The sequence below is a fragment of the Lepisosteus platostomus genome, chromosome 10 (assembly GCF_059453375.1).
Source record: "Lepisosteus platostomus isolate fLepPlt1 chromosome 10, fLepPlt1.hap1, whole genome shotgun sequence".
Lineage (NCBI taxonomy): Eukaryota > Metazoa > Chordata > Actinopteri > Semionotiformes > Lepisosteidae > Lepisosteus > Lepisosteus platostomus.
The window spans coordinates 20585290-20612479 of record NC_142620.1 but is presented as its reverse complement, the minus strand read 5'-3'; the positions used below and the strand labels follow the sequence as shown (position 1 = coordinate 20612479).

Below are 27190 nucleotides of genomic sequence, written 5' to 3'. Positions count from 1 at the left end.
TGTGAAGCAGTACTTTAAAACTCTATTTATGTGTAAATATAAGATGTGAACCTTAATATTATTACGTGCTATTTCTCTTTTTTCCAGATTCAAGATATTATAGTGGAAACACAAGACAGTCGAGAGACGCGCTCAGCGAAGGATGCTCTGCTCTTGTGGTGCCAGATGAAGACAGCGGGGTAGGTAGTCGGGACTAAGACTGAAAGCCATCAAGGTCCCTGAAGCAGTGACGGGGTCCCATAGGACAGGGACTGGGCAGATTTGAATTGAGACCCTGTGGCTGCCCCAGGTCTTGTGAGCGTGCTGAGTTATCGGAGAGAGGGTCCTCCTCCCACTGCTCCACTCTGCTGTGGGCTCGCAGTGTGAGGGAGAGTGGATGTGACGTTGCAGTCTGTTCCTCTTCTGTGCTGAATAAAACCTAGGTGGCAGTGAGACCCTCGCTACATTAACAACCAAGGAATGGAAAAATGACAATTCTAGATTGAATTTCTAAATTTTTAAAGTATTACTTCTATTATTTATTATTATAGTGTTGTTCATGCTTATAGCAGTTGGACCCAAATGAACACTTCAGCTATGACAGGGTTTGCAAATTTTAAAGTTTAAAAATACACAATTAGTTGCAGGCCAAATTGTCAAAGGTGAGTGGTTGTATTGGGGTTAGGGAGACTTTTTTATGTTTTTACATTCTAAACATGTAAATACTTATACAAAACCTGTAACATGAGCAAAAGATCTGCAGTACAATCATGTAGTTGTGAATACCCTGCCCTCTCTAATTTATCTACCTACATTCCCACATTCCTTCACTGCCTAATGCATTTCTCAGACTTCTTCACAGACTACTTCATTTAACCTAAAGTAGATTTTGCACATCTGTAGATACGCATTTCCTGTCTGTTCTAATGGTCTTGTTTTGCAGGTACCCGAATATAAACATCACCAACTTCACATCTTGCTGGAAGGATGGCATGGCCTTCAACGCTCTCATCCACAGGCACAGGTGCTGAAGTCACAGATTCATCCATTCTAAACATTGCTCCCCAGAATACCCCATGCATGCGCAATGTGCAATGCTGTGGTCTTTGTACTGGACGCAGTGCTGATTATTTTGCTCTTTTTAAAGAGCTGTAGAGCTTCATTATGTATTCTTTGCAGTGGCTAATGGATTATCTTTAATATATAGAAACAACACTTTCAAAGCATGTTGGTAGTGTATACATATATATACATTTATACTATATGCTGATTTATACAGTATGTACAGTATAACGCAGACCTAAAAAATGAATTAATTCATGCTATTAATAGCACACAATAGGCAACAACAGGTTATAGAAAAGAAGATCAGTGAGCACTGTGAGCTGAATGACCCCTCCCATTCATAGCCATTCTTATTGCTAGAGAGGCTCTACATAATCATGACATTCTTAGACCATGCAGCAAAAAGAATCCAATGCCATTAAGCACTAACAGAGTTCACTTATTTAGACAGGAGTTACAGATACCGTTCATTAATGATGGATGTTTGCATCCACATAGATGGATGGGCTACAAAAAAGTGCCCAAGTACTCCTGTATATATTGCTGCTAATGTACTTTTAACATACGCGAACCAAGTATTAGTCATTATTCCCTTACCACCCAGTGCAGCCAGTACATAACATTGGCTATGGTCTCCCTTTCTGAGGTGGGGGTTGGTTGTACTGGGAACCACCCCCACCTCAGAAAGGGAGAACATAGCCAATTGAACCCTTACTCCATGCCTTTGAGAAGGGGTAGGAAACTGTACCTGCAGCTACAACCCCGCATGAACACATGAACCCCAGTCAGACAGGCACCCAATCTGAAATCAACCCCATGGACCGTGAAACTGCCTCCACACCACTGTACTCCCAGTCTTAATAATCAAATCTTTCTCCCCTCGTGCTCCTGCATTAAACTAAAAATCCTAAAAAGGTCTGACGAGGCGCAAATGGCTTTCTTTAAAATGCAATAACCTTGTTAAAATTTTAACGAGCTGCCTATGCCTAGTATAATGCTGTGATGAATTTCTTTCCGAAGAATAAAAAATGAAATGCATGCCACTGCAGAAATAACCCTTGGTTTCTATTTTTTTCCCTGTCAGACCGGACCTGGTGGATTTTAACAAGCTGCAGAGATCCAACCCCACTCACAACCTACAGCATGCATTTCAGGTCGCGGAACAGAAACTAGGCATCACAAAACTGCTTGATCCTGAGGGTAAGCTGACTTGATATGCCATTTGAGTTATGTGTAATTATTCCCTACAGAACAGCACACAAAATGGCTGAAGCCTTAACCTGCCTGGAAGTCAGTGTTGCTATTAAGAAATTAACTAGTTATCAGAATCCATTTTGAAAAGCTGGAAAATTTGCCTACTACTAGCCTTACAGATCCAAGAAACTCATTGTACTGTTCATGGAAAGCGCACCGTGACTCAGTTTGGGCTCAGTCTGCAATCTGCTGAACTCTTTTAATTTTAGTTACTTTCACTCATTAAATGGGGACTGTAACATACTGTAGATGGTTAATATTATGTTTTAGATCACTATCTACATACTGTACATGTATTTCTGTGCTGGTGTAACACTTAGCTTTCATCTTATCCTGTGATGCACTTCTACATGTTAATTGAAATGTTAGTAAGTGTGTGTATTAGGCACTCACTGCCAGCTCGTCCTCAAATCTAAAGAGTTTCTGTCATTGATGTTAAGGTTAATTTGACAGCTTTCATTCAATTGAGGCTTGATGGCAAAACTCTTTTGACATAATGGAGTGATACACTGTCTTATTTGATTGTCTTGTGTATTCCAACCATTGTGGATTAAATCCCTCTACAGATGTGTTTACGGAGAACCCTGATGAAAAGTCCATCATCACCTACGTTGTGGCATTCTACCACTATTTCTCCAGGATGAAGGCGCTGGCTGTCGAAGGAAGGAGGGTTGGCAGGGTAAGAAGACATTAATATTGGGGATTTTGTTATCACCTGCTCCATTTTTAATTACACGCCTAAACAGATGTCAAGGCATGGCTCTTTTCTGGTGAGTTTTATTACATTTGCAGAGCTCTACCATGTATAGATTAGCAGCCTTTCACATAGAGATGATAGAACAGCAGCTCACCACAGAGGACAAGAAAGAAAAGACGCCAGCGCATGAGTCTGCTAGTTTGGACCTGAGCACCATTCTTGATTTGATGGAGACTGTGATGCAGAAAGCTGCTTTTTATGCCTTGAGTGCCGAAGTACTGGACATAATTGGACAGGTCCACTGTGAAATTGTCCATTGTAACATGGCGGGGGTCTGTACTTCTTTTTTTGCATACAAATTGAGCAGATCATTCATGTCCAGTCATCTCAACTCTCTAGAGATGCAGTGGCCTAGTACTGACACCCATAATCACACTGCAGTATGACTATTACATGTCCTGTCTGATAAAGATTTGTGTTTCAGGTGCTTGATCATGCCATTGAAACAGAGAAAATGATCGACAAGTACGAATCTCTGGCTTCAGACCTGTTGAACTGGATTAAGCAGACCATCGTCATTCTGAACAGCCGCAAGCTCGCCAACTCGCTGACTGGAGTACAGCAGCAGCTGCAGGCCTTCAACTCTTACCGCACCGTGGAGAAGCCCCCAAAGTAAGACGAACTTTCTCCAGCATTGTTACAGGCAGTAACAATGTCCAACAGTCACTTCACTGTCCTCTGAGCATGTCATCTCTGCATGTGGGATTCCAAAATCCAAATGAGTCTGATTACGTGTTTTTTGAAGCTTATTTAATATTTATTTTCTAAAAGCTATGCTATAATCCTGTGAAACCGCACCCTCAACCCTACATTTCTTCCTCAGGTTCCAGGAGAAAGGCAACCTTGAGGTTCTGTTATTTACCATCCAGAGCCGAATGAGAGCCAACAACCAGAAAGTGTACACACCTCGAGAGGGCGCCCTTGTGTCTGACATCAACAAGGTGAACTTTGAGCAGATGTCTGAGGAGGAGTAGTATGTGATGGCAAACTAATTATCTGAGCCAGGCATACTACTGAAAATCAGTGTTGAAACTTGCTGAATGGACTAGTTAACTCTGCGGTAATGAATTTGATGTTCACCTTGTCCTTACGGTGCGGCCCTGTGTTCTCCAGGCTTGGGAGAATCTGGAGAAGGCTGAGCATGAGAGAGAGCGTATCCTGAGGAATGAGCTCATCAGGCAGGAAAAGCTGGAGCAGCTTGCCCGGCGCTTTGACAGGAAAGCCGCCATGAGAGAGACCTGGCTTGTGGAAAACCAGAGGCTGGTGGCGCAGGTACTGTAGGCTGCATCGCCAAAAAACAAGACCGGTCTTGATGGAAAATTCCTGAGTTGTTTAGAGTAAGCAACTATAGAAATCGTGTTTGTTTGGTGAAGATGAAATTGGTTTGTTTACCTTTCTCTTTACGGATGGCCAGACTCGTGAACCGAGGTCAGTGTGCTCCCGGGTCTGTTTTATTGGGAGTGAGGAGGCACCTCTTCCTATGTCATCATCTGTTAGTGTGTTAAATAAATGTGTGTATCTGCAGAGTCTATGGACTACGGGAATTCAAGCAAGAAGGTTGTAGACCCAGATCCAGAGGCTAAGTGAACAAGGACATAGAATAATTTATGATGTACTGTAGCAGTGTTTGCTCAGTAGTCTGGTTTAGCTGGCCATTACATGAGTGTTGAGACACTATTGAAATAAGGTTTATGTGCACACCATTTAAGGACCATGTTTACTGTAGGTCTTAAGGGACCTTTCTCAAACAGGTTTTCTTTTTGTAATTCTTTTAATACTAATATACAGTACTACTATTTGTACATGCTTTCACGGCAGTAGAAAACTGACAAAATCTTTATTTTCAAGGGATAAAACAGAACCGGCCTCATTTCCTTCCTTTCAGGATAACTTTGGCTATGACTTGCCTGCAGTGGAGGCAGCAAAGAAGAAGCACGAGGCCATTGAGACGGACATCGCAGCCTACGAGGAGAGAGTGCAGGCCTTAGTGGCGGTGTCCGAGGAGCTGGAGGCTGAGAAGTACCATGATGCCAAGCGGATCAATGCACGGAAGGACAACATCCTGAGGCTATGGGAGTACTTGCTGGAGCTCCTGAGTGCCCGGCGCGGCCGTCTGGAGACTAACCTGACCCTGCAGAAAACCTTCCAAGAGATGCTGCACATCATCGGCTGGATGGACGAGATGAAGGTGCTGTACTGTCGAGGGCAGGACTGCGGCTTTTTGGTGCTGGCCTTTAGTTATAAACACAGCTCCCAGAAAGTGAACACATCACATAGAAAGTAAGACACAAAATGGTGTGTGCTGTTTGGGGTGAAAAAAGTCTAGGCTGATCTTACAGAAGTATAAAAGAACCACTGTGTGTTTGATTGAGGCACGTCTGTCATTTAACACTTCACTCTAGAAGAAATTGCATCCATTTTCTAACCACATCTTCCAATTTAGGGTCGCAGGGGAACAGCAAGCAATGAGCACAAGGCGGGGTACACCCTGGACGGGACACCTGTCCATGGCAAAGCGAACACAAACACAGACACAAATGCGACGAACTCACACCAGTGCCAATCTACCCAGAAGCCAATTAACCTACCAATACTGTATGTCTTTGTGCTGTGGGACTGGAGGAAACCCATGCAAACTCGTACAGTACAAACTCCACGCAGATAGCATTCCAGGTCTGAAGTTGAACCTAAGACACAACGCTTCGAACTCGGGACACTGTGGCATGGCAATGCTAACTGCATCACTGTGCTGCCCAGAAGACTTAATCATTTTATCTAAAAATAAATCTGATTTCTAAGACATTTTTCTCTTCAGGGATGACTGTAGAAAGTAAACAAATTTCATTAGAGAATTATATCTTAAATACTGCACAGGTGTTTACAGACACATTATTCTGCTTTTTTAAAACAAAATTCTCATCATATGTTTCTAGATTTTAATATATTATGATGATAACAAGTATGTATTCTTTATCTTAATATTTAATTATTTTGAAATATGCCTTTCTGCTTAAATTTCTTAAAATAGGGATAACCTGGTCCGGAAAAGCTGTCAACCAGTTATTCTTATAATTTGCCTAAACCTAAAATCAGAAAAGTTGTTTACTTCTTGAAGTAGGAAGGGGACACTTCACCCACCTATTCTGGAACAGTTAGATCTCCCTGTGCCCAGTGAGCCTCATTATAACAATGAAAAACCTTGAGTTCCAGATAGGACAGAGGAGTTTGCAAAGCTCTTTTTGCGATGGTGCTCATATTCCTGGGCTTGTGCGCTTCTCAGGCTCGGCTCCTGTCCCCTGATTTTGGGAAGCACCTGCTGGAAGTGGAGGACCTGCTGCAGAAGCATGCGCTGGTGGAGGCCGACATCGCTGTGCAGGCAGACAGAGTGAGGTCAGCCAACGCCACCAGCCTCCAGTTCGCCGAGGGAGACGGTACGGAGCAGCATCGCCCGTCTTCATTCGCAACCCTGTGAGCTAGAGGGGCTGCACAGCCTCCTCCTTGCATTCTCAAGAGCTGGGAGTTTTCAGCTTTGTATGCTACAGTGACTACACATTAAATATGCAATTAAAAGAACAGCACAGAGGGGTAGTATACAGAATAAACACAGAAAAACACAGAAGATCATTTAGTGGTAACTTCCAAACGTCATTCCTCTTCACTCATCATCCCCCTACATCTGCGGTGACATTGTCAGGTGTGTTTTCTAACTCATCAGCATTTTAGAATAACTTAAAAGTGCTTAGAATAATTTTCTTTCTCTTGCATGTTTCAACGGTCCATGTTGTTAGACTTAAAATTTCTTCTTAAGACGTGATTTTGGGAAGCAGCTGTCTTACAGATCACATATGAATGACACCTATTGAAGTATGACAGCACCATTTTTAAAGCTGACACTTTAGGATTTTGTTGATTAAAGAAGCTTGGAAGCTTGGAATTAAACACTTAAAACGTAATTTGGGCCCATTCACACAGTAGTGGCTCTTGGAAGCAATAGTACTACGCATGTGTGTGTTTGCATAAACCCATGAATATGGAAGAGCCATACAGAAAATCCAACAAACCTTTTACTAGTTCAGATCACCATCTTGCAGTGCGCACTGCCAAGAACATCAGAGAAAATATTTGTCAACACGTCAACCTTTGTGATTCGTTTTGAAGGCTACAAGCCGTGTGATCCCCAAGTGATCCGGGACCGAGTACAGCACCTGGACCTGTGCTACCAGGAGCTCTGTGCCCTGGCAGCCCAGCGCAAGGCTCGACTGGAGCAGTCGAGGAGGCTGTGGAACTTCTTCTGGGAGATGGCAGAGATTGAGAGCTGGATCAAGGAAAAGGAGCAGATCTTTTCCTCCCTGGATTACGGGAAGGACCTGACCAGCGTGCTGATCCTGCAGAGCAAGCACAGCGCCTTTGAGGACGAGCTGGCGGCACGGCGGGCTCATCTACAGCAGACAGTGACGGAGGGCGAGAGGATGGTCCAGGCGAAGCACTTTGGGGCTCCCAAGGTCAAGCAGCGCACGGCAGACGTGGTTCAGCAGTGGGAACAGCTGGAAGACCTAGCTGCCTTCCGTAGGCGCAACCTCCAGGACACCCAGAGGTACTTTCAGTTCCAAGGGGACGCGGATGACTTGAAGGCCTGGCTGCTGGACGCCAGCCGTCTCATGTCCAGCGATGACGTGGGTCATGACGAATATTCTACGGAGCTCCTGCTGAAGAAGCACAGTGACCTTCACGACCAAGTGCTGAAGAACGGGGCTACCCTCGAAACCCTGAGCAAGCAGGCAGACAGCTTGCCAGAGGAGCTCCGCAACACCCCTGACATCCAGCGCCGGCTGAACGACATCGGGGATCTGTATGTGGACCTTCTGTCCCGGTCCGAACTGCGTAAGAAGAAACTGCAGGATGCCTTGGCACTCTACACTATCTTCAGCGACACGGATGCCTGTGAATTGTGGATGAACCAGAAGGAAACGTGGCTGGTGGGGCTAAAGACCCCCAAGAAGTTGGAGGACCTTGAAGTGGTCCAGAACAGGTACTAGTCGCCTTGATCATCACATTACAGGTTTTACAGCATTCTAAAAAAGTAAACCATTTAAGAAGCCTTTCTTCTTCCGGGGGTCTTGGAGATTGTTAACGAGCAACACATGTTGGTTAGCCACTTCGTGTTCATATCCGGGGGAAAAGGATTTAAATACAAACTCAGGCTTGTGGGGCAGATTTGATTCCAACCCTGTTTGGAACTTAATTTTTTCTTCTTTTTTTTTCGGCGAAGGTTGGAAATTTTGGGCCAGGAAATGGACAACGTTGAGTCCCGAGTTGAAAATGTCAACAAAGCAGCCAAACAGCTAGAGGACAGCCGGCACCCCAGTATGAGGGAGGTGAAAGACTGTCAGAACCATCTTAACAGGAGGTAAGCAGAACTGTGTGCTGGGTGGTGATGAAGCATGTGTGTCTCTCTTAGCTCTTTTATCAATTTGCACATGAGTCTATGCCCCTTAATATAACTATTTGACTCTTATGTTTGAAATAGAGGGTGAATTGATAAAGTATTGCAGTAGAACCAGTGCATTGTCAATTCTCTTTTCTCTTTACTATTTTATTTTAACATGCTGCACTCTTTCAATGTAAATTGGATCAGCTTCCTCGAGTGTGCAACAGCACTGTCTGGAATAGGTATTTGGGATATCTTGTACACTGTATATATATCCTTATTCTCCAAAGTAGCATACTAAAATGCTGCTCTGTGGGTTTTTAATGGCTCTGGTTATAACTTTGATGTTGGAACTGAACTAAAAGGCACACCTTGCTCCTATTAGAAACAACTTAGATAGATGATTACTATAATTAGGTGAAAAATGATGGCAGTAATCCCTTGCTAGCCTATTTCTAAAGGATTGAAACTTGTGCTGTATAATATCTAAATGTATATAGCATAAATAGTTTTTTCACTTATTCTTTCTTTAAGACGGTCGATGTGAATTATGTCGATCCGCCATTAATAGATTATTCTAAAAATGATACATTCCGGTTGAAAGTATTAGGGGCTCTAGGGAAGCTCAGCCGAATTTATGCAGCTTTGTCGCTGTGATTGCAGGTGGGCTGCCTTTAAGAAGATGGTGGAGGAGAAGAAGAGGAACGTGGACTTTGCTCTCAGTCTGCACAATTATGGGCTGGAGTGCGACGAGACTCAGACCTGGATCCAGGAGAAGACGCGGGTGATTGAATCCACCCAGTACCTGGGTAATGACCTCGCTGCAGTCATGACCATCCAGAGGAAGCTCTATGGCATGGAGAGAGACCTGGCAGCAATCCAAGACAAGCTGAATTTCCTCAAGGGGGAGGCACAGCGGCTGACGGCCGAGCACCCGGAGAACGCCAAGGACATCCTGGGCCGGGAGAGGGAGCTGGACAGGGCCTGGGAGGAGCTGCGGCAGACCCTGAAGGACCGGGGGGAGTCCCTGGGTGAGGTCAGCAAGCTGCAGACCTTCCTCCAAGATCTGGATGACTTCCAGGCCTGGCTTTTTAAGACGCAGAAGGGCATCGCGTCTGAAGAGATGCCCAACTCCCTCCCGGAGGCCGAGCAGCTTCTCAGCCTCCACGACGCCATCAGAGATGACATGGACCAGCACGAGGAGGACTATCACCGGGTGAAGGACACGGGTGCCGTGGTGACCGAAGGGGAGACCGACCCTCAGTACCAGCAGCTAGAACAGAGGCTGAAGGGGCTGGACACTGGCTGGGACGAGCTGCGCAGGATGTGGGCCAGTAGGAAGAACTTCTTGGGCCAGGGGCTGGACTTCCAGCAGTTCCTCAGAGACGCCAAGCAAGCAGAGTCCATTCTAAACAGCCAGGTACTGTCCATTGTCAGTCCCGTCTTTCTGTTTTGGATGGCTTTTGCAGTAGCTTTCTTAAATTCTTAAAATTAGAGAAAAGGTTCATGTGTGGTATGAGAAGTTGAATTCCTAATGCAAAAGAGCTAAAATGGTCAGTATCCAAGAACCTGGATCTTTAAGGTTTTGTAAACCTATATCTTTAGTACAAATTAATAAATCTGTAACATCTTCATAAACCCGCTCTCTTCTTTGAAGCTCCAACCCATTTTCATTGTTTCAGGAATACACTCTTGCGCACTCTGAGCGACCAGACACTCTGGATGGTGCTGAGACAGCTTTGCGAAAGCATGAAGATTTCATGAACACCATGGCTGCCAATGAAGAAAAGATTGCCGATGCCGTTGACAGTGGGCAAAGACTGGTAGACAGTGGAAACATTTACTCAGAGAGGGTTAAGGATAAGATTCAGTCAATTAAAGACAGGTACACTATCTGTTGTCCTAGTATTATGCCAGCTTCCAGGGAAGAACTTAAACTGACTACACGGAAACAGGAATTTCACTCAAAATAATGTGTGTTTGCATGCTCTATTGCTCTTGCATTTCAGTTTTCTTATTTAGATCTTTGTCTTTTAATTCTGGTAAAGTCCAAAGTGGTAATCTAATACCCAAATGTGTCTGTGCATTTACAGTAAGCCCTTGATCACAACAACTGAAGATCACTTTTTTGAGCAGCCAAAATGAAGTGTTGTATTAGCTATCCATCACATTTGCTTATAATATCTAATAGATTCATTGTCAAGTGTTCCTCCTCATTAAGAGTTAATTAATCCTTTATTGAAACAATATGTACATTGATTTAAACCATATTTTTTATTTAAGATGATTACCTGGACATACTGTGAACAGAGCATGTAGTACACCCTTTGAGTGTAGTACAACAACATTGTCCCACTCAGGATTTGAACCTGAAGTCCTTCACAGTCTGGAGTCCACAGCTTTTGACTATTACTGCATGCTGCCCTACTTAAACATTCCTCTCCACACCTACTGTCTACACCTGTCTACACTTGGCTGATGTCAGTTACTGGATTTGCATAACAAGGAACACATTTTGCTATAGAACAAAATGTTTGACATTCACTCTGGTAATATTTATTTAAAATTACTCATATTGCAATTACCTGTTCTGTGCACGCTCGTCAGTATAATGCCAAAATAGAGAGCTGAGAGAATTTATCTACTCGTTCATTTCCTAACTGCTTCTTCTAATACAGAATGCCAGTCCATCACAGGGTACACATGGACAGAAACACAGATACGCACACACTCACACCTGTGTCAAGTGTTCAGGAAGCTACTTAACCCACCAGTATGTTTTTGGACTGTGGGGGGAAAAAAACAAGGCACCTGGAGAAAACACATGTGGAGTCTGTATGTTCTCATGCTAACCAATGCTAACCACTGCGCCACCATGCTGTGTTGAGTAACTAAATTATTTCATTTTGAAGGCTTTGAAGCAGCATTCCATTACTGAATGAATATTTAGATGTAAGAATAATCATGTTTTCCGTCTATCATCAGATTGTAAAGTGCTGTTTGTCTAGACATTGTTGATGGTCTCTTGTTCTATAATCTAATTTGACGTCAGGCTAGAAAGGTTCTACTGTTTCCAGTAAGTCGAACTGGTTTAAGCCTTGCTGCAGCACTATACAAATCCCCCATTAAAATGGGTATTGATCTTAAAGTGCACTGAGTGGCTCAGCTAAGTATTTATACTAGGTGCTCCATGTGTTAAGTATCTGTATTATAGTCTACATTATAAGTCTCAATGGGATTGTGTTCATACTTGTACATCATGGTATGTATATATTCATTGAAACATGAGCAAACACAGGATATGAGGATAATACATTTATGTGCTCATCTGTGTTTCTCTAGGTACAAGACTAACCAAAGAAAAGCCAAGGAGGTGTCTGCTAAACTTAAAGACAACCGAGACCTTCAGCATTTCCTGCAGAACACCCAGGATGTAAGTGTGGTCAGAACTGGCTATTTCTGTGAGTTCGAGCTGGGAGTTTGCCATTTTGTGACATTATAACCGCTGGAGCTGTGCTGTTACGTCTTTCCTCATTCCTCCAGCTCATGCTGTGGATCAATGAGAAGATGCTGACGGCTCAGGACACCTCGTACGATGAGGCCCGAAATCTGCACAGCAAGTGGCAGAAGCACCAGGCTTTCATGGCAGAGCTGGCTTCCAACAAGGGCTGGCTGAACAAGATCGACCAGGTGAGGACAGTGGGACTGCTGGCGGCCAAATCATTTCAAACACTCTCAAGATGCGAAGATGATTGAGTTCTTTGGATCGATAAGCTGCTAACATCCAAATGGGACAGGCTTCCTCTCATTTGTTATCTGCTCTTATTTTAACTTAATGTTCCAAAATTTCATTTTCTCCCTTTTTATCCCGTGGTGTTTGCTTGGAGTAAATTTAAGATCACTTTCTATGCAGTAGCCTTTCTATGCAGTAACTATTCCCAGCCTCTTTTTACCAGATTCACGTTTCTGCATAAATTGTAAAGTTTACTTTAAAGCAGTGCAAGTTGATGAAACACAAAAACAGTGAAGAAAAGAAGATCCCATGTTTCTGGTAGTGCTACTGTACATATGCAATGCTTACAAACCGCTCATAAACCTTTTTTTTTAGTCAAGAACATGAAAATGTGTGTGTTGATCCTAGACAGAGATTCTGACTAGTAGTGTAGGATAAGCTGCTCTTTAAGCAGAAGCTGTTTTTTTGCTTGGGTGTTGCATTTTCTGCTGTGCAGTTTTAGTAAATGTTTCCAGATTATTGTTCTAACCAGTGATTGAACAATTCTGACTGATTGTGAGAATATATCAGTGTTCCCCGCTGAAATTTGGGGTTAAAAATCCTGTTTTACCTCTCCCAAGACATATAAATTAAATCCTTTGCCATAGTAGCAATACACTAAAAGTTAGAGTTATGATGTCAGTAAGAAATTGCTTGGGTTGGAAAAAAAGGGCATGTTTTTCTGTGGACGTGATTTGGACGATTCTGATTCGTGGGCAAACTCACGCATCCCTCTTTTGTGTTGGTGGTGTGTGCTCAGGAAGGAGAGGAGCTGATGCGTGCCAAGCCGGAATTTCAACCCATTGTGACGGAGCGCCTGGAGAAACTGCACCGGCTGTGGGACGAGCTGGAGACCACCACCCAGGACAAGGCAAAGACCCTCTTCGACGCCAACCGCTCCGAGCTCTTCGACCAGAGCTACGCTGACCTCGCCAAGTGGCTGCGAGAGACCACTCTGCAGCTACAAGGGGATGGAGACATCAAGGACCTCACGAGTGCCAATATCCTGCTTAAGAAGCAACAGGTTGGCCCAGTTTATTACACTACACAACCTAAGTCCATGTACTTGACTATGAACTAATCAATTAAAATGGGATTGGGGAAAAAACGGAAGAAAAAGTTTGGATTTCTGCGATGAAAATAATCACAGAATGCTGTCATTTCATAGTTTAAGAAAGCAACTAAATGTAATGAGATATGATACAAATGTTCTGTAATTCTGCATTATTTTTTTCAGGTTTCCCCATGAACTCAAATGTCTCAGGGCACATTATGCAGTTATCTTTCCTGTTTTATCAAATTGAAATTAAAGTGTTAAAGTCATAACTGCCTCAAGTTAAAGCCACTTGTATGAACACGTTACTGTAAATGATCACACTTATCAGAACAGCTCTTGCCAGTGAAATCCACTTTATATTATTAGTTTATAAGCCTGTAAAAAGATCAATGCTATCTGTAGAAGTGTCTCTGGACCGATATGATGCTCATTAGCATCTCCTGCTGGGATCTCCACTTAATCCAAAGCAGAGAATGCTTGAAGACCTATCCAACACCCCCCTCCTGTTCTGGTACTGTACATAAGCACTTGACCTACGTTTCTGTGTAAAACTGAAGTATACTATACATAAAACATTGCCATTGAGCTGTAGAACAAAGTCATGTGGAAACAAATTTTAGCATCAACCAATTAGAGGTTTATCGTACTTACAGAGTCCTGCTTACTGTATCTTCAACATATCCACCTCCCCCTCCCACTCAGATATCTAATAGATGAATGGTTGTCCCAAACTACTTGATACAATGCTTCACATCCATTTAAACCTTGTCTATGTGTGTCTGCTTCAGGTCCTGCATGACACTCAGAGCCAAGCTACCACTTCAGGTGCTCTCTTTAATTTTAGTTGTTGTTACAGTGGGACTGCCATTGACCAAGAACAACTATGGCTTCACAGCTTTCCTTTCAATTTTCTGTTCTGTTGCTGGTCCATGTGGCTGAACTGTCTCTCTTCTGTGCCTCACCAGGTGATGGAGAACCAGGTGCAAGAGCACCAGAAAGAGCTGGAGGAGTTGCAGGCCCAGGTTCAGGTTCATGCCCCACTGGGGAAGGAGAGGCCAGAGATGGAGACTAAGCACAAGACCCTGGAGCAGAAGTTTCAGCAGCTCCTCACCCCCCTCCAGGAGCGAAAGGAGAAACTGCTGGCGGCCAAGGCTGTGCATCAGTTCTACCGTGACTTAGCTGACGAAATTGTGAGTAAGCTTCATTCCTTCTTGACTGAGACAGGCTTGTGTTCACCCGGCAGTGTGCTTTACAGGACTGAGACAGTTCATGTTACTGTCCTGATTGGTGTGATTGATTCGTGTCAGTAAGCCATGTTCTTACATTATACAAGATAACTTCAGGAAAATTCATTAGCTGTACCTGCTGTGCTGTATATTGAGACTTAGAAACTTCAGTTATGCAAGATTTTAGACACTGGCCAGCGGACGTCTGATATCGGTATATCGGAACATTTGTCAGGGCCGGTAGGAAGAGGATTCCAGTGACTTAAAACATTCAAGAGCTATGAATACTCATGTGTATGTCTTACATTCTTGAGAGTTTTCATTAGCCAACTGTGAATAGCGTTCGTCAAAAAAGGCAGGGCTTAGTAACTGGCTTTTGAGTGGGTTTGCATGTTGTTCACTTTGCAGCAGTGACTCCCGGGATCATCCAAGCATGTGAGCTTACAGTAATTTCATGGAGTGCTAAGTCCCTTGTAAGGCACTGTAGAGCTTACAGTGGCCAATGACGTGCCACTGACAGGTTCTCTCCATGTGGCAACTGCAGGGTGCTGAAATGGCAAACGGGGTTAGCAATTCCAGATTGGGTGTGTATAAAGTTGGAAAATGGCAATTCCAAAAGTATTTTTCTATAACTAAGTAACTCCCATCTGAATTAAAATAAAAAACAGTAGGGTCTAACACAATGTTAAATTAGTTGGTAAACCTTTTTTTAAGGCAGTGACAGATTTTTGGTAATTAATTCAATGGTGAAGCAGTTTCTCATTTTTGTCACTCTTCCCAATGATCAGTTGTGTGGTGGTGCTGCTGATGAAGAATGGCTGTTGTGTGTCGTTCTGGTGGATCGGTTCTATATAGATCCATATATATGTCTTATATTTCCATTTGAAGAATTCTATAAATGCAAGAATCTAATGTGAATGTTCCTAAACTAATGCAGAAAGTTCATAAACTATATAAAAAATATTTAGTTTTAGGACGTGTACAGTGTGGCTCTGTTGTGCTTCCCTGAGAGACAGTAAGTTGAAGCGTGGAAATAATTAACTTGTTCGATGGCATATTGAAGGTTGTCTTTAACTAAGCTTACTTTTGAGGAAATTCAACGTAGGTTTTGTATTTAAGCTGCATTTACTGTGACACTCTGCTCTTTCCTGTGTTGACATGACGTCTTCATCTTTGCAGCTTTGGGTGGAAGAGCGACTGCCCCTGGCCGAGGCTACCAACCATGGGAAGAACCTGCAGGCTGTCCAGCTGTTGACGAAGAAGAACCAGGTGTGTTCACAGCAGCTGTCTGCATGCAGGAACACAACCTCAGGTTTAATATGTAAAGGCCTAGATGTGTTTCAGGGGTTGTGGTACAAAAATCTAAAACAGTGTTGGAGTGAAATACTCTGGGCCATAAAGCCAGCATATCCACTTGTCATTTATAAACTTAATTTAGGAGAACTTTTAAAAACTTTTTTAAGACACAGTAACAGCAGCTCACAGGCACAGAAGCATAAACAGCATAATAAATGCACAAGTTACAGTTTTTTGCTCTGTCAGAAAGTCCGTCTGGAAGCTTCTGGGAACAAATTAAGTGTCTGTTAATTTTTCTACTGTTCTACTTTTTAGGATATACAATTCTTTCCAAAACATTCTACTTGAAGGCATTTCCTGATTCAAGATGTATTGGTGCTTTGTAACTGAGATCGATCTCTAAGAGTACAATAGTAAGAGACTGAAATTCAGAGCCCTAAATTGAAGTGCTTTACTTTGGAGATCTAGATTTAGAATAATAATTTTTAGGTATTGTTTTTATTAGTATGTATGCTTCCAATTACATAGGTCAAAACAGTGTTTTCTTGAACTTGAACTTTATTGCCATATGTAACAGGTACATGTACTGGTACAGTGGAATTCTGACTTAATTCTCATGATTTTTTTAAAAAGTGTAAAAACGTATTTTTAAAAGGATTTATTAATGGATGTTTTTCTGTATTTGTAAATGGATTTTCATTTGAATGTATAGAATTTCTAACATAATATTTCTAACATGCTTATTCCCATGTTGTACAGGAACTTATTTGTAAACTGTTAGACTGTAAAATGAGCAGCCTTGGCACAATGACAACACCTTTTTGTTAAACGCCTGAAACAATAATGGAGCAGGTTACTTGAGAGTGATTGGGCTCTCCATCTGGAGTAATAATTCAAATGGGAGCTGACCTTAATCTGTTGTACCAGACCCTGCAGAGGGAGATTGAGGGGCACCAACCACGAGTGGATGAGGTCCTGGAGAGGGGAGACAGGATGGCCACCGCTGAGAACCCTGAATCAGAGAAGATAAGGCAACAGATGAAGGAGCTTCAGGAAATCTGGGTGAAGCTGCAGGAAGAGACAGCTAAAAGACAGGGGCGCCTGCGGGGGGCTCAAGAAGCCCAGCAGTACTACAATGATGCAGCGGAGGCTGAGGCCTGGATTGGCGAGCAGGAGCTGTACATGATTGCTGATGAAACAGCTAAGGTAACAGTGTGGAAGCTGTATTCACCTCTCGTTTGTGTTAGAACGTCCATATCAGCGTATGGACTGTGCACAGTGAACAGTGTGAGTGTATGGACTGTGCACAGTGAACAGTGAGTGTATGGGTGGCAGTGTGAGTGTATGAACTGCGCACAGTGAACAGTGTGCGGAGGGGGCTGAAGTGTGAGTATGTGGACTATGCACTGTCAACAGTGTGAGAATATAGACCATGCATTATAAGTAGTGCTTTGGTACTGTATGTTAACTGTGAGCATTGTGTCTACAGAATGAACAGAGTGCAGTGGTGATGCTGAAGAGACACCTGATCCAGCAGCAGGCTGTGGAGAACTATGCCAATTCTGTCAAGAACCTGGCTGACAGGGCCCAAAAAATGTTGGCTGAGGGCCACCCAGAGGGGTATGCTCCTTCGCCGTGAAATGTCACAGAACTATGTAGAGTATATTTGCATGAAAGTTTCACTCTTCAGTCGTGTTCTTATTATGTTTCTTAATTTACTTTCAGAATTCTTTAATGGTCTTTACTAGGGAAACTCTGTTCGCTTTTATTATGACCAAATAGACCTCACAGTGCTCTATCACACTAGACTAGGTGAAAAACGCTGAGTGTCCCTAGCTGATAAGGGTCTGTTTGTCTCTACCAGAGAGCAGGTCATCAGATGTCAAGGGCAGGTGGATAAGCAGTATGCCAGTCTGAAAGAGCTGGCAGAGGAGCGCAGGAAGAAGCTGGATCACACCTACCACCTATTCCAGCTGAGCCGTGAGGTGGAAGACCTGGAGCAGTGGATCGCTGAGCGTGACCTCCTGGCATCCTCACAGGAGATGGGGCAGGACATCGACCACGTCACTGTGAGACTCCCATTTCTCACTGTATTCTCCTATCAAAATCCCCTTCTACTTTTTGTTACCTTCTCTTAACATTCCATTCAAACAGTCTCGTACCCTCCGGTTAAAGTAACCATTTGCAAATGGACAGAAATTCCTTTTAAGCTAGAGAAGGTGCATTCAAGATACCGCTCTCCACTCCCCATCCGAACCCTAAACACTGAACATCCATCCATTTTCTAATCCATTTTATCCAGTTCAGGGTCGCAGGGGAGCTGGAGCCTATCCCAGCAAACAACACCTTGGATAGGACACCAGTCCATTACACACTCTCACACCAGGGCCAGCTTTTACAGAGCTCAATTAACCTACCAGTGTGTCTTTGGACTGTGGAAACAGGAGCACCCAGAGGAAACCCACACAAACATGGGGATAACACGCAAACTGCACACAGATAGTACTCCAGTGATTGAACCCAGTTCCCCAGCTGTGCGAGGCAGGAATGCAAAACCGCCGTGTGGCCCAACTCTAAGCAGTAGATTCTGAAAAACCGAAAGCTGACAGGATGCGTTTCCCCCGGCAGCTGCTCAGGGAGAAGTTCCGGGAGTTTGCGCGGGAAACGGGCACCATCGGGCAGGAGCGCGTGGACAACGTGAACCTGCTGATCGACGAACTGATCGACTCCGGGCACAGCGAGGCAGCCACCATGGCGGAGTGGAAGGACAACGTGAACGAGAGCTGGGGGGACCTGCTGGAACTGATCGACACTCGCACCCAGCTGCTCAACTCCTCCTACGACCTGCACAAGTACTTCTACGATGGCAAGGAGCTGGTGGCCCTCATCCAGGAGAAGCACACCCAGCTCCCCATGGACCTGGGGGGGGACGTCAGCACCGCCGAGTCCTTCCACCGCATGCACGCCGCCTTCGAGAGAGACATCCACTCCCTGGGGAAACAGGTACGACCTCCCTGCTGAGACTGGTGTCCATCAGAGCCACCCTTTACTAGGATGAGCTCAGACATTCTCCTCTCTATCCATTTCTGCTCATTTTCTCACTTTATTGGTTGAACATCCTCTGGAATATCACCAATTTTATTCCCTTTAAACATTAAAAAATCACCTCTCCCGTCAGCCACTGTCCTTTTCCTGATTATCTGAGATAACCCATTTTGTCACTGCTTTCTGAAACATGGTATAGGTAAATAGAGACCTGCTCTGTAAATTCAGTTAGTCTGTCTTTTGCCTTTTGGGTTATTGTCACTCTAAGTATTTACACTATTAGCAGTCAGGAGAATTGCACTTTTTCTTATTGCAGGAGGTCATGCAAGTAATATAAACCTACTGTAGCAACTTTACTGTTATGGAGCCCTCTTGAACTTCAGTAATCATTGAATATAATACACAATGTAAATTAATGAAGCCTCATTTACTCCTAATTCTTTGTATAGTATGAGGGTCCTGCACACAAACATACATACTGTATACAAAGACAACAGAGACACAGTGACAAAAGCTGACAACTAGATTTGAACATAAGACAAACAAGAGACCTTTTACCCCATTGGGCCTTTTGATAGTAGTTAATTGACCTAAGAACCTCATCCAGATGTTTCTTGAACCTGGACTTCAAAAGCATAGCTGGGAAGCTTGTTCCACAATCCCACAAGCCTTTGGGTAAGAAAGGTACCAATTGTGTGAAATATGATGCAGAAGGGCCTGCTGGAATAACATTTGGGAAGGAAAAGACTGCTGGCTGAGTTCAGGCACATTGTATCTTATCCCAACTCCCACCCCATTCCCCAGGTCAAGCAGTTCCAGGAGACGGCCGCTCGCCTGCATGCGCAGTACGCTGGGGACCAGGCCGCCGCCATCCAGGCCACTGAGCACGAGGTGGTGGAGGCGTGGAAGGCTCTGCTGGACGCCTGCGACGGGCGGCGCGCGCAGCTGGTGAACACCGCCGACAAGTTCCGCTTTTTCAGCTTGGTGCGTGACCTCATGGCCTGGATGGAGAGCATCATCCAGCAGATAGAAACACAGGAGAAGCCCAGGTAGGCCTCACCCAGAGTGCACTGGAAAGCTAGAGAGGAAGCGCCCAGGCAGGTGTTTAATAATTCCAAATTGAATAAGGAGAAGGATCCTCCTCCTATTCATTACACAGGCTCCGTATGCATCTCCTATGCAAAATGAACTGCAAATTCCAAACCCGCTTAAGAGCGGCTTTCCAGTAGGTTGATAGTAAAAGACTTTTGCACACACAAATGCACCTCAACGCACCATGTATGAAATTTGGAATCTGCAGCCTGATTCTAATTTTGATTTGACCCTGGCCGAGAATTACTGCTAGACTTTTTAGTTAGGTTTACTCCCCTCCATCTGGGTTTCGGTGCATCAGTAATGATACATTTAAGGCTGTTTAGACAACAACAGGTCAATAACAATCTACTTAAGACAAGCTGAGGACAGACCACAGATGAATTTTGCTAACTTTTTGGGCAACTGTGCAACTACTGGAAAGTCTTTCTGAAACCCAAAACTGAGTACAGAAGGTTTTGAAAAGAATTATTAAAATATCTACTCTTAGAGACAAATTTTTCTAAAAAATTAAGGAATAGCTCAGCTGAATACTGGGTTTGGGATATATCAGATGACCGATTTCACCAAGAGTAGATTGGGAACATTGTTAATATCTAAGCTGCATAGAATCTGCCTGTTCCAGAACAATTAATTTCCCGTCTTTTCCACACAACGTACACATTAATACTTTCACTCTTTCCATTTCTCTTTAGAGCATGTATATTACAACAGACTTCATTCTGATCTGTTGGTGATAGTTTCCCATTTAAGCAAAAGGATTATTAAGATGGTGATGGACATAGAGAAGATTATGATTTATGTTCATAAATCATAAGATGGACATTGGGTGCTTAATAGGATTAATATGTATCAATTAGTTTTTTACAATTTGACTCAAATTATAATTTTCTCTGTTGTGGCAGGGATGTATCATCTGTTGAGCTCCTTATGAAGTATCACCAGGGCATCAAGTCAGAGATCGAAACTAGGAACCCCAAATTCACAGCGTGTATTGAGCTGGGGAAAGCGCTTTTGGCACGCAGACACCAGGAATCTGAAGAGGTAAATGTCCAAGAGTTTTAAGGAGAAATAACGGTATGTATGAGAGCATGTTTGCCTAGTTTCCTCTCTGTGTTAAAAACTTCTATCCAGGTCTGAATTATACATTTTGTTTCATTTTTGTCTCACAAATAATGCTGGACAAACCGGGTATGACTTAGTTTCTTGGGCAGCTCTTCTGGAATGACTTGAATAATAAAGGCCAGTCATGTGGAGTCTCTGATATTTCAGATAAATATTCAAGAGTGGTGCAGTGAGGGTACAGGTGAGGCCAAACAGCTGTTTCCTCGAGCATATGTGTTGATAATGCTAGGGCTTTAACTTTAAAATGCTGTCGTCTCTTCAAAGGCTTTTCAGTTGTGGAAATATTGTCTTTCCACGTATTGTTATGAGGAAAAGCAAAAAATAATGCAAATCTGAAATCTGTCTTATCGGACGGACTACATCACTGCCTGTCTGTCCAAGCTGATTTACAAAGGTTTACATTGAAACAATGTACTCATATATCTAATCTTACATGATGCAATATTAGTGCAGTAATAGCGGAGAACAGAAGATTACATTATATCCTGCACTTTGTGAAGGAATTAAATTAAGTGAAAACAAATACAATCCACATTGGGAATGCAGCATGTGGTGTAAGTCAGCTGCAGACCTTGATTATCTGTAACTCTGAGGAAATGTAAATGAAGAGTAACTGTCTGACGTTCCTGCCAGTCAGGCGTATAGTGGAGAGGACGATGTCCTAGTTAACAGTTTATGAAGTGTGCAATAAGTGGCAGTACCAAGTTGAGTGCTGTTTAAGCAGTAGATGGAGAGCTGTACTCTTTAAAAAAGTGTACAGCAGGATAGTAGGACTCTGTGATGTAGATTGATCCACTCTACCTTCCAGAGATGGAAAAAATGCTAAATCAGCACAAAACATACCTTCTGTCTGTCTTTCGACAGATTAAAGAAAAGCTGATCCAGCTGACCGAGAAGAACAGGGAGATGATGGGCAAGTGGGATGACAGATGGGACTGGCTTCGTCTCTGTAAGTGCCGAATACCACATTAAAAAACAGAACAGACTAGAGGAGGCCTATTGGTTTGCTAGCAGCTAATTGAGCCAAGGATCTTAACTTGTATGTAACCAGTGGATCTCTTTTGACAGCATTGGTGGGGAAATTGTTCTAGAAGCGCCTTCTGTTCTCTGTTCTAAATGCACCTCCCTGTAGTTTCCAATTGTACTTGTATCAAGGCCAATCCACAATCTTGTCTGTTTAAAACGAAAAAAGGCTCGGTTCTTTTAGGATGTCAGCATAGAATGTTCTTTTATTCCTAGGGATGTGTCTGGTCGGTCTTTTTTGGACAGATTCCAGAACAGAAATATCATTTTGTAACAAGGTGAATAAAGATGTGCTAAATATCCCCAATGAGTTCTTACTAGTGTAATATATACAATTTACCATTGTTTGTCCTTAGATTGATGTCAACATAAACATATTAGTATATTTTTTTAAGATCACTAATTACATCTTAAATCTGTAGTTTATTTTCTACAGTTCACAAGTATACGCAGGAAAGACGTTCTTATACCTGGGTACGTCAGGTGCAGTTTACTTGTTACAAGTACGACTATGCATTACTATCTCTATCTGAAGATTTTTAAGACAAAGAGAAATGGCTGGTTGACATCCTCATATCAATTAGCTACTATCAAACAGAAAAGATGAGCTGAATGGCCATCTCTCATGTGTAACCCTTCTGGTGTCCCTATGTTCATCTCCACTGCCTGCCCTGCGTTGTCTCCCTGGCAGTGCTGGAGGTGTGCCAGTTTGCAAGAGACGCCTCCGTGGCTGAGGCCTGGCTCATTGCTCAGGAGCCCTACATGGCTAGTCGAGACCTTGGACAGACAGTGGATGAGGTGGAGAAACTGCTCAAGAGACATGAGGCCTTTGAAAAGTCAACAGCCACCTGGGAGGAGAGGTTTTCTGCTCTGGAGCGGCTGACAACGGTATGATCATATTCAAGCTGTGCTTGTCTAGGAGTCCTCCCTGGATATTTATGTTATATAGTATGGTTTAATATTTATGTTATATAGTATGGATTGATATTTATGTTATATAGTATGGACCAGCTATACAATAGTAATATATTAGCTATATAATCCTCCTGTTTCTCCGGGTGGCTCTTTGATGGACTGTAGGGAGAACATGATTCAAAGCTCAGTCTGTTCAAGGAGTTTATACTTCTACTGACACGCTTTTGCTCACTTCATGGAGTAGAGTCACAGATACCATTGCAATGTATTGTGATTGCTGAGAGCCACCTGGAGCCATCTATTGGAACACAGCAGGAAGACTGTCGTAAGCTGCCCTGTTGGTGCATGGCAATGAGAGATCACACATCCGACAGCTACAATCTCCATGCTGTTAGAAATGTGCCCCATCTGATTTTTATCTCATGATGAACAATAGGTTCCAAGGCCAAACATTTGCATGTAACCACAAGGTCCAATGGGCATTTCTGTTGTATTTTGCACCCAGAAAGATTCACCCATGATTGTACCCATGAGTTGTTGGAATGTAGTTGTCAGAGAACAGGGGGACTGCAGGGAGACATCATGCAGTAAATGATAACTAGCTTTCCTTTTACCCTTATATGGTGGTTATGTAGCAGGACAGCCAGAAAGTAGAAGAAGAAATAAGGTGGCCTTTTCTATCAGCGGATGCCTTTAAATGTTGAATTTCTTGAAACTGACATACTTCTAAGAATTTTAAGCTTTGCTGTGCCTTTACTTGGATGACAAAAGGCTAAAAAACTATTGAAATGAACAAACCTACTGTATGTATATTTCACATATGGCTAAAATCTAAGAATCACGCCAGTGTTTAAATCTCCTTCAATACTCTGAATGTTTTTCTCTCTCCAGTTGGAATTACTTGAAATTCGGAAAAAGCAAGAGCAAATACGTCAAATGAGACAGGAGGAGGAAAAGCGGATTAAAGAGGAGATGAGGTAAGCATCTTTCTCTTAGACCAGTGTTAGCCCTGACAGAATTGATTACATTCATTTACATTCAAATAAACTGAATGAGTCCCATCCATCTTAAGATGGTGCAGGAGAAGCAAAAAGATAAGTGATCTGGGCTTATTATTTTATGCTTTCTGAACTATTGAATCATAATTCAATAGTTCAGCCAACACAAAGCAATTATTTTGGCAAAACACAATTATCCAGTTCTAGCTATTAAAATCATTTAAAAATGCAGTGCTCTTTTTAATTATTGAGACAAGCTGTTGGAAAATAGAAATGGTGCTGCCCATTGGGTACTATCTTAATTACATAGTCAGTTATGTTATGTCACATGTTATGCATGTGCTTGTGTCTGCTTCAGTGTATGCTTGTTTTGTCATAACACCAAGGAAGTGCCAAGGATCTGTGTCTTAGTAAAATCTTATGGAGAGGAACATGACTCTGCTTGTAATATTGCTCACTCCTCTATGCTTGACTTTTACCAGGAGAAGAGAGATGGGCGATACTGCGGACACCTTACAGCTCTACACCCCAGAGGAACAGTCTTTGGTCAGTAATTCATTTTCAGTTAAATTTCTTATTTGTCACCTGAGAGGCTTGAGAGTTTCTTTTTTTTACTTTGGAAGAAAGATGAGCCCTGCTGCATACAGTGTAATAAGCGCTGCTCCTACCAAACTGAGAGCGTCTTAAAGCAGTGAGGTGAACCCATGGCAGAGCAAGCAGGCAGGCAGGCAGGCAGCCAGATGTTGGTAATAACTGAAATCCAAGCCAAGGTCAGGAAACAAACTGTGTTCAAGGCAGCGGGGAAATCCAGGAGCGTAGCCAGGACACAAACACAGATCAAAAGCCAGAAAAACAATCAAGTTGAGCGCAGAGAATATCCAAAGTAAATCACAGAGGGAAATTGGGAATGCTGGGAGTGCAGCAAACACTCTCTAAGAACGATGATAACTGGAAAATCGGGTCTTAACTATCCTGTGGAAGCAAGGTAAGGACTGATTTTAGTAACAGTTAGTTGGGACTGATTTCCATCACTTTGCGTTGTCATGGTAATAGATTGACTGACCAGTGCAGCCGCAGGAGTGTCGGTTGCCATGGTGTGCCTAGGTGCTTCTGCTGGTAGTACAGTGTGTCTAGAGTGTGACACAGATTCTAGATGGTGCCACTAGGTAACCGTGCCCAGCAAAGCCCATGATCTGTTGGCTTTGGAATGCTTGTCTTGTTACTGGCGTCTTCAAGGATTCAAAATACTACTGTTGTAGGTTCACTGATAGAGACAAATGTCTCAGAAAAGCTGTACCTTTGATTTTCTTGTGTCAGTGGAGGGGAGCGACAGTGGCCTGGATGCATTTATTAATTTTATCAGCCGTGCCTTGAAGCTTGACCTGTTCAAGTCTCAGAAGCTCAGCAAGGCTGGGCTAGGGTCAGTACTTGAATTGAAAAACATGGAAGGATGTTGATATGCATTCAGATTAGACACTCTGGCATATGACTGGTGGTGCTATGCTGTAGAAGGTGCCATCTTTTTCGGATAAAACTTTCAACCAAGTTCCTTTCCAGACTGTGGATGTGGAACATTTCACAAATCCTGTTGCTGAGATTCCCAGAGTGCTTACACATGGCTGATTGCCTCCAAGGGTCGGAATCCAGCAACATGATGACAATCGAGAGTTCCCAAATGTTTGCATGCTTTTGGTGCTGTGGGTTAGGGCACGTACCTCCAAATCGCCAGTCATCACTGAACCTCCTGTGTAGGGCTGTAAATAGACAAGTGACTTGAAGATGAGAGAGCAGGGTGAAGGAGTGGGGCTGCACTTCCCATCTCCCCTTTGTGCGGCAGTAGGATTCATAGCCATGAGCTGAGACATGAATAACACAAGCAGTCTCCATGAAACCCAATGTTCACTTAATGGCTTTGTAAAAGTTTTTATCGAGTGTGTATTTTTTTAAAGATTTGTCCCATTCAAAATGTACTGTAGCTGGTCTTCGCACATCCATTTGCAGATCATAAACAATGCTATGGGAAGCCTAGGGCTGTTTGACAGTAATTATAGGTTCTTACTATCTTTATGGCACAGCTCTCCTTCATATTTTATGAATTCCCAATGTGCTGCATCATATTTTAGAAGGACTGGAGAGTTCAGGCTTCTCATTAATATTAAATCTCCAAGATGAAGCCTGAAGTAGTCCTGGCAGAGCACAGTCTTGAAACTGCTGGATCAGCTCTGGCATGTTTTTTTTTTACTCTCCTGCTGCTTCTAGTAAATCTTTCAGCTGCACTGATTCAGGTGTCCAGAATATTTCTGAATCTTTATGCCAGCATAATTCAAATTTATAATTTAAGACATGTTCAAACGTTACAGCTGAAATACAGTTTTACTCAGTATTGCAGCAAAAGGACAAGGTTTTGCAGAATATCTTAAATACCTGTTTGACACTCGCAGAAGAAAACAAAAAGGGAATCTAAACTGACTAAAAGGACTTTGAAGTGAAGCAGACCTGGGTGTGCTGATACAGCATTGCTGCATTTTGATTTATTGAAATGGTTTAAAAAAGAAAAGAAAAACCTAGAGTGTGCTACCCTGAGATCTATCCCAGAGTCACAAGGTGCAAGGCAAGACTATCCCCACAGTCCAGCATTGTGAGCCTCCAAAACTCTTTTGAGAGCTTCCTCTAACAGTGACCTACTGGTTTTCTACAGACGGGGTCTGCAGCAGAGCAGAGGCCCGCTCCGCTGGATGAGACCGGAGCCCCAGACAGACCGGAGACGAGCTCAGGAAAGAGACCGTCACTGCCTGGCCCGCTGCCGCCCCCTGTGGAGAGCGAGAGAGCCGCGACGCTGCCCTCGGAGACTCAGTCTGTGCAGCCTGCACTGCTGGAGGGGATGCTTGTACGCAAACACAGCCTGGAAGGGCCTGGCAAGAGAGCCTCCAATAGGTAGGAGCCTCAGCTGGACGCCAGCAGACACCATAATGCAAACTCAGTTTTGTGGGCTGGATTAGCCATTTATATCAGTGTAAAGCCAAACTGCGGTGTGACTCGTTATTGTCCTTGGCCTCAGTCTGTGGCCTGTCACATATTGTTGCCTGGTGAGTCTGCCTAGTGTCTAGCCGTGGACAAAGGGTTCAGCACAACTAAAGAAGAGAGGAGACTGAGAAGGA

At 43.3% G+C, this 27190-nt stretch overlaps 1 protein-coding gene across 2 annotated transcripts in view; it reads left to right on the top strand.

Moving 5' to 3' along the window:
* The window catches only part of sptb (spectrin, beta, erythrocytic), a 60363-nt gene that overhangs the window by 28146 nt on the left and 5027 nt on the right, over positions 1 to 27190 (top strand). Inside the window, exons 5-33 of one of the 2 annotated variants that reach the window (XM_088648733.1) lie at positions 88 to 179; positions 923 to 1003; positions 2129 to 2244; positions 2865 to 2977; positions 3480 to 3667; positions 3879 to 3996; positions 4169 to 4327; positions 4941 to 5243; positions 6336 to 6486; positions 7214 to 8084; positions 8325 to 8462; positions 9147 to 9903; positions 10166 to 10368; positions 11826 to 11916; positions 12027 to 12173; positions 13016 to 13279; positions 14278 to 14502; positions 15718 to 15807; positions 16762 to 17040; positions 17324 to 17454; positions 17699 to 17903; positions 18463 to 18837; positions 19684 to 19928; positions 20877 to 21015; positions 21961 to 22045; positions 22811 to 23007; positions 23926 to 24011; positions 24515 to 24578; positions 26731 to 26966. In XM_088648733.1, coding sequence (XP_088504859.1) covers positions 88 to 179; positions 923 to 1003; positions 2129 to 2244; positions 2865 to 2977; positions 3480 to 3667; positions 3879 to 3996; positions 4169 to 4327; positions 4941 to 5243; positions 6336 to 6486; positions 7214 to 8084; positions 8325 to 8462; positions 9147 to 9903; positions 10166 to 10368; positions 11826 to 11916; positions 12027 to 12173; positions 13016 to 13279; positions 14278 to 14502; positions 15718 to 15807; positions 16762 to 17040; positions 17324 to 17454; positions 17699 to 17903; positions 18463 to 18837; positions 19684 to 19928; positions 20877 to 21015; positions 21961 to 22045; positions 22811 to 23007; positions 23926 to 24011; positions 24515 to 24578; positions 26731 to 26966 — 6149 coding nt within the window. Of the gene's footprint in view, positions 1 to 87; positions 180 to 922; positions 1004 to 2128; positions 2245 to 2864; positions 2978 to 3479; positions 3668 to 3878; positions 3997 to 4168; positions 4328 to 4940; positions 5244 to 6335; positions 6487 to 7213; positions 8085 to 8324; positions 8463 to 9146; positions 9904 to 10165; positions 10369 to 11825; positions 11917 to 12026; positions 12174 to 13015; positions 13280 to 14277; positions 14503 to 15717; positions 15808 to 16761; positions 17041 to 17323; positions 17455 to 17698; positions 17904 to 18462; positions 18838 to 19683; positions 19929 to 20876; positions 21016 to 21960; positions 22046 to 22335; positions 22461 to 22810; positions 23008 to 23925; positions 24012 to 24514; positions 24579 to 26730; positions 26967 to 27190 lie in introns of those variants that run through there. The other variant, XM_088648734.1, reaches the window with a different exon arrangement.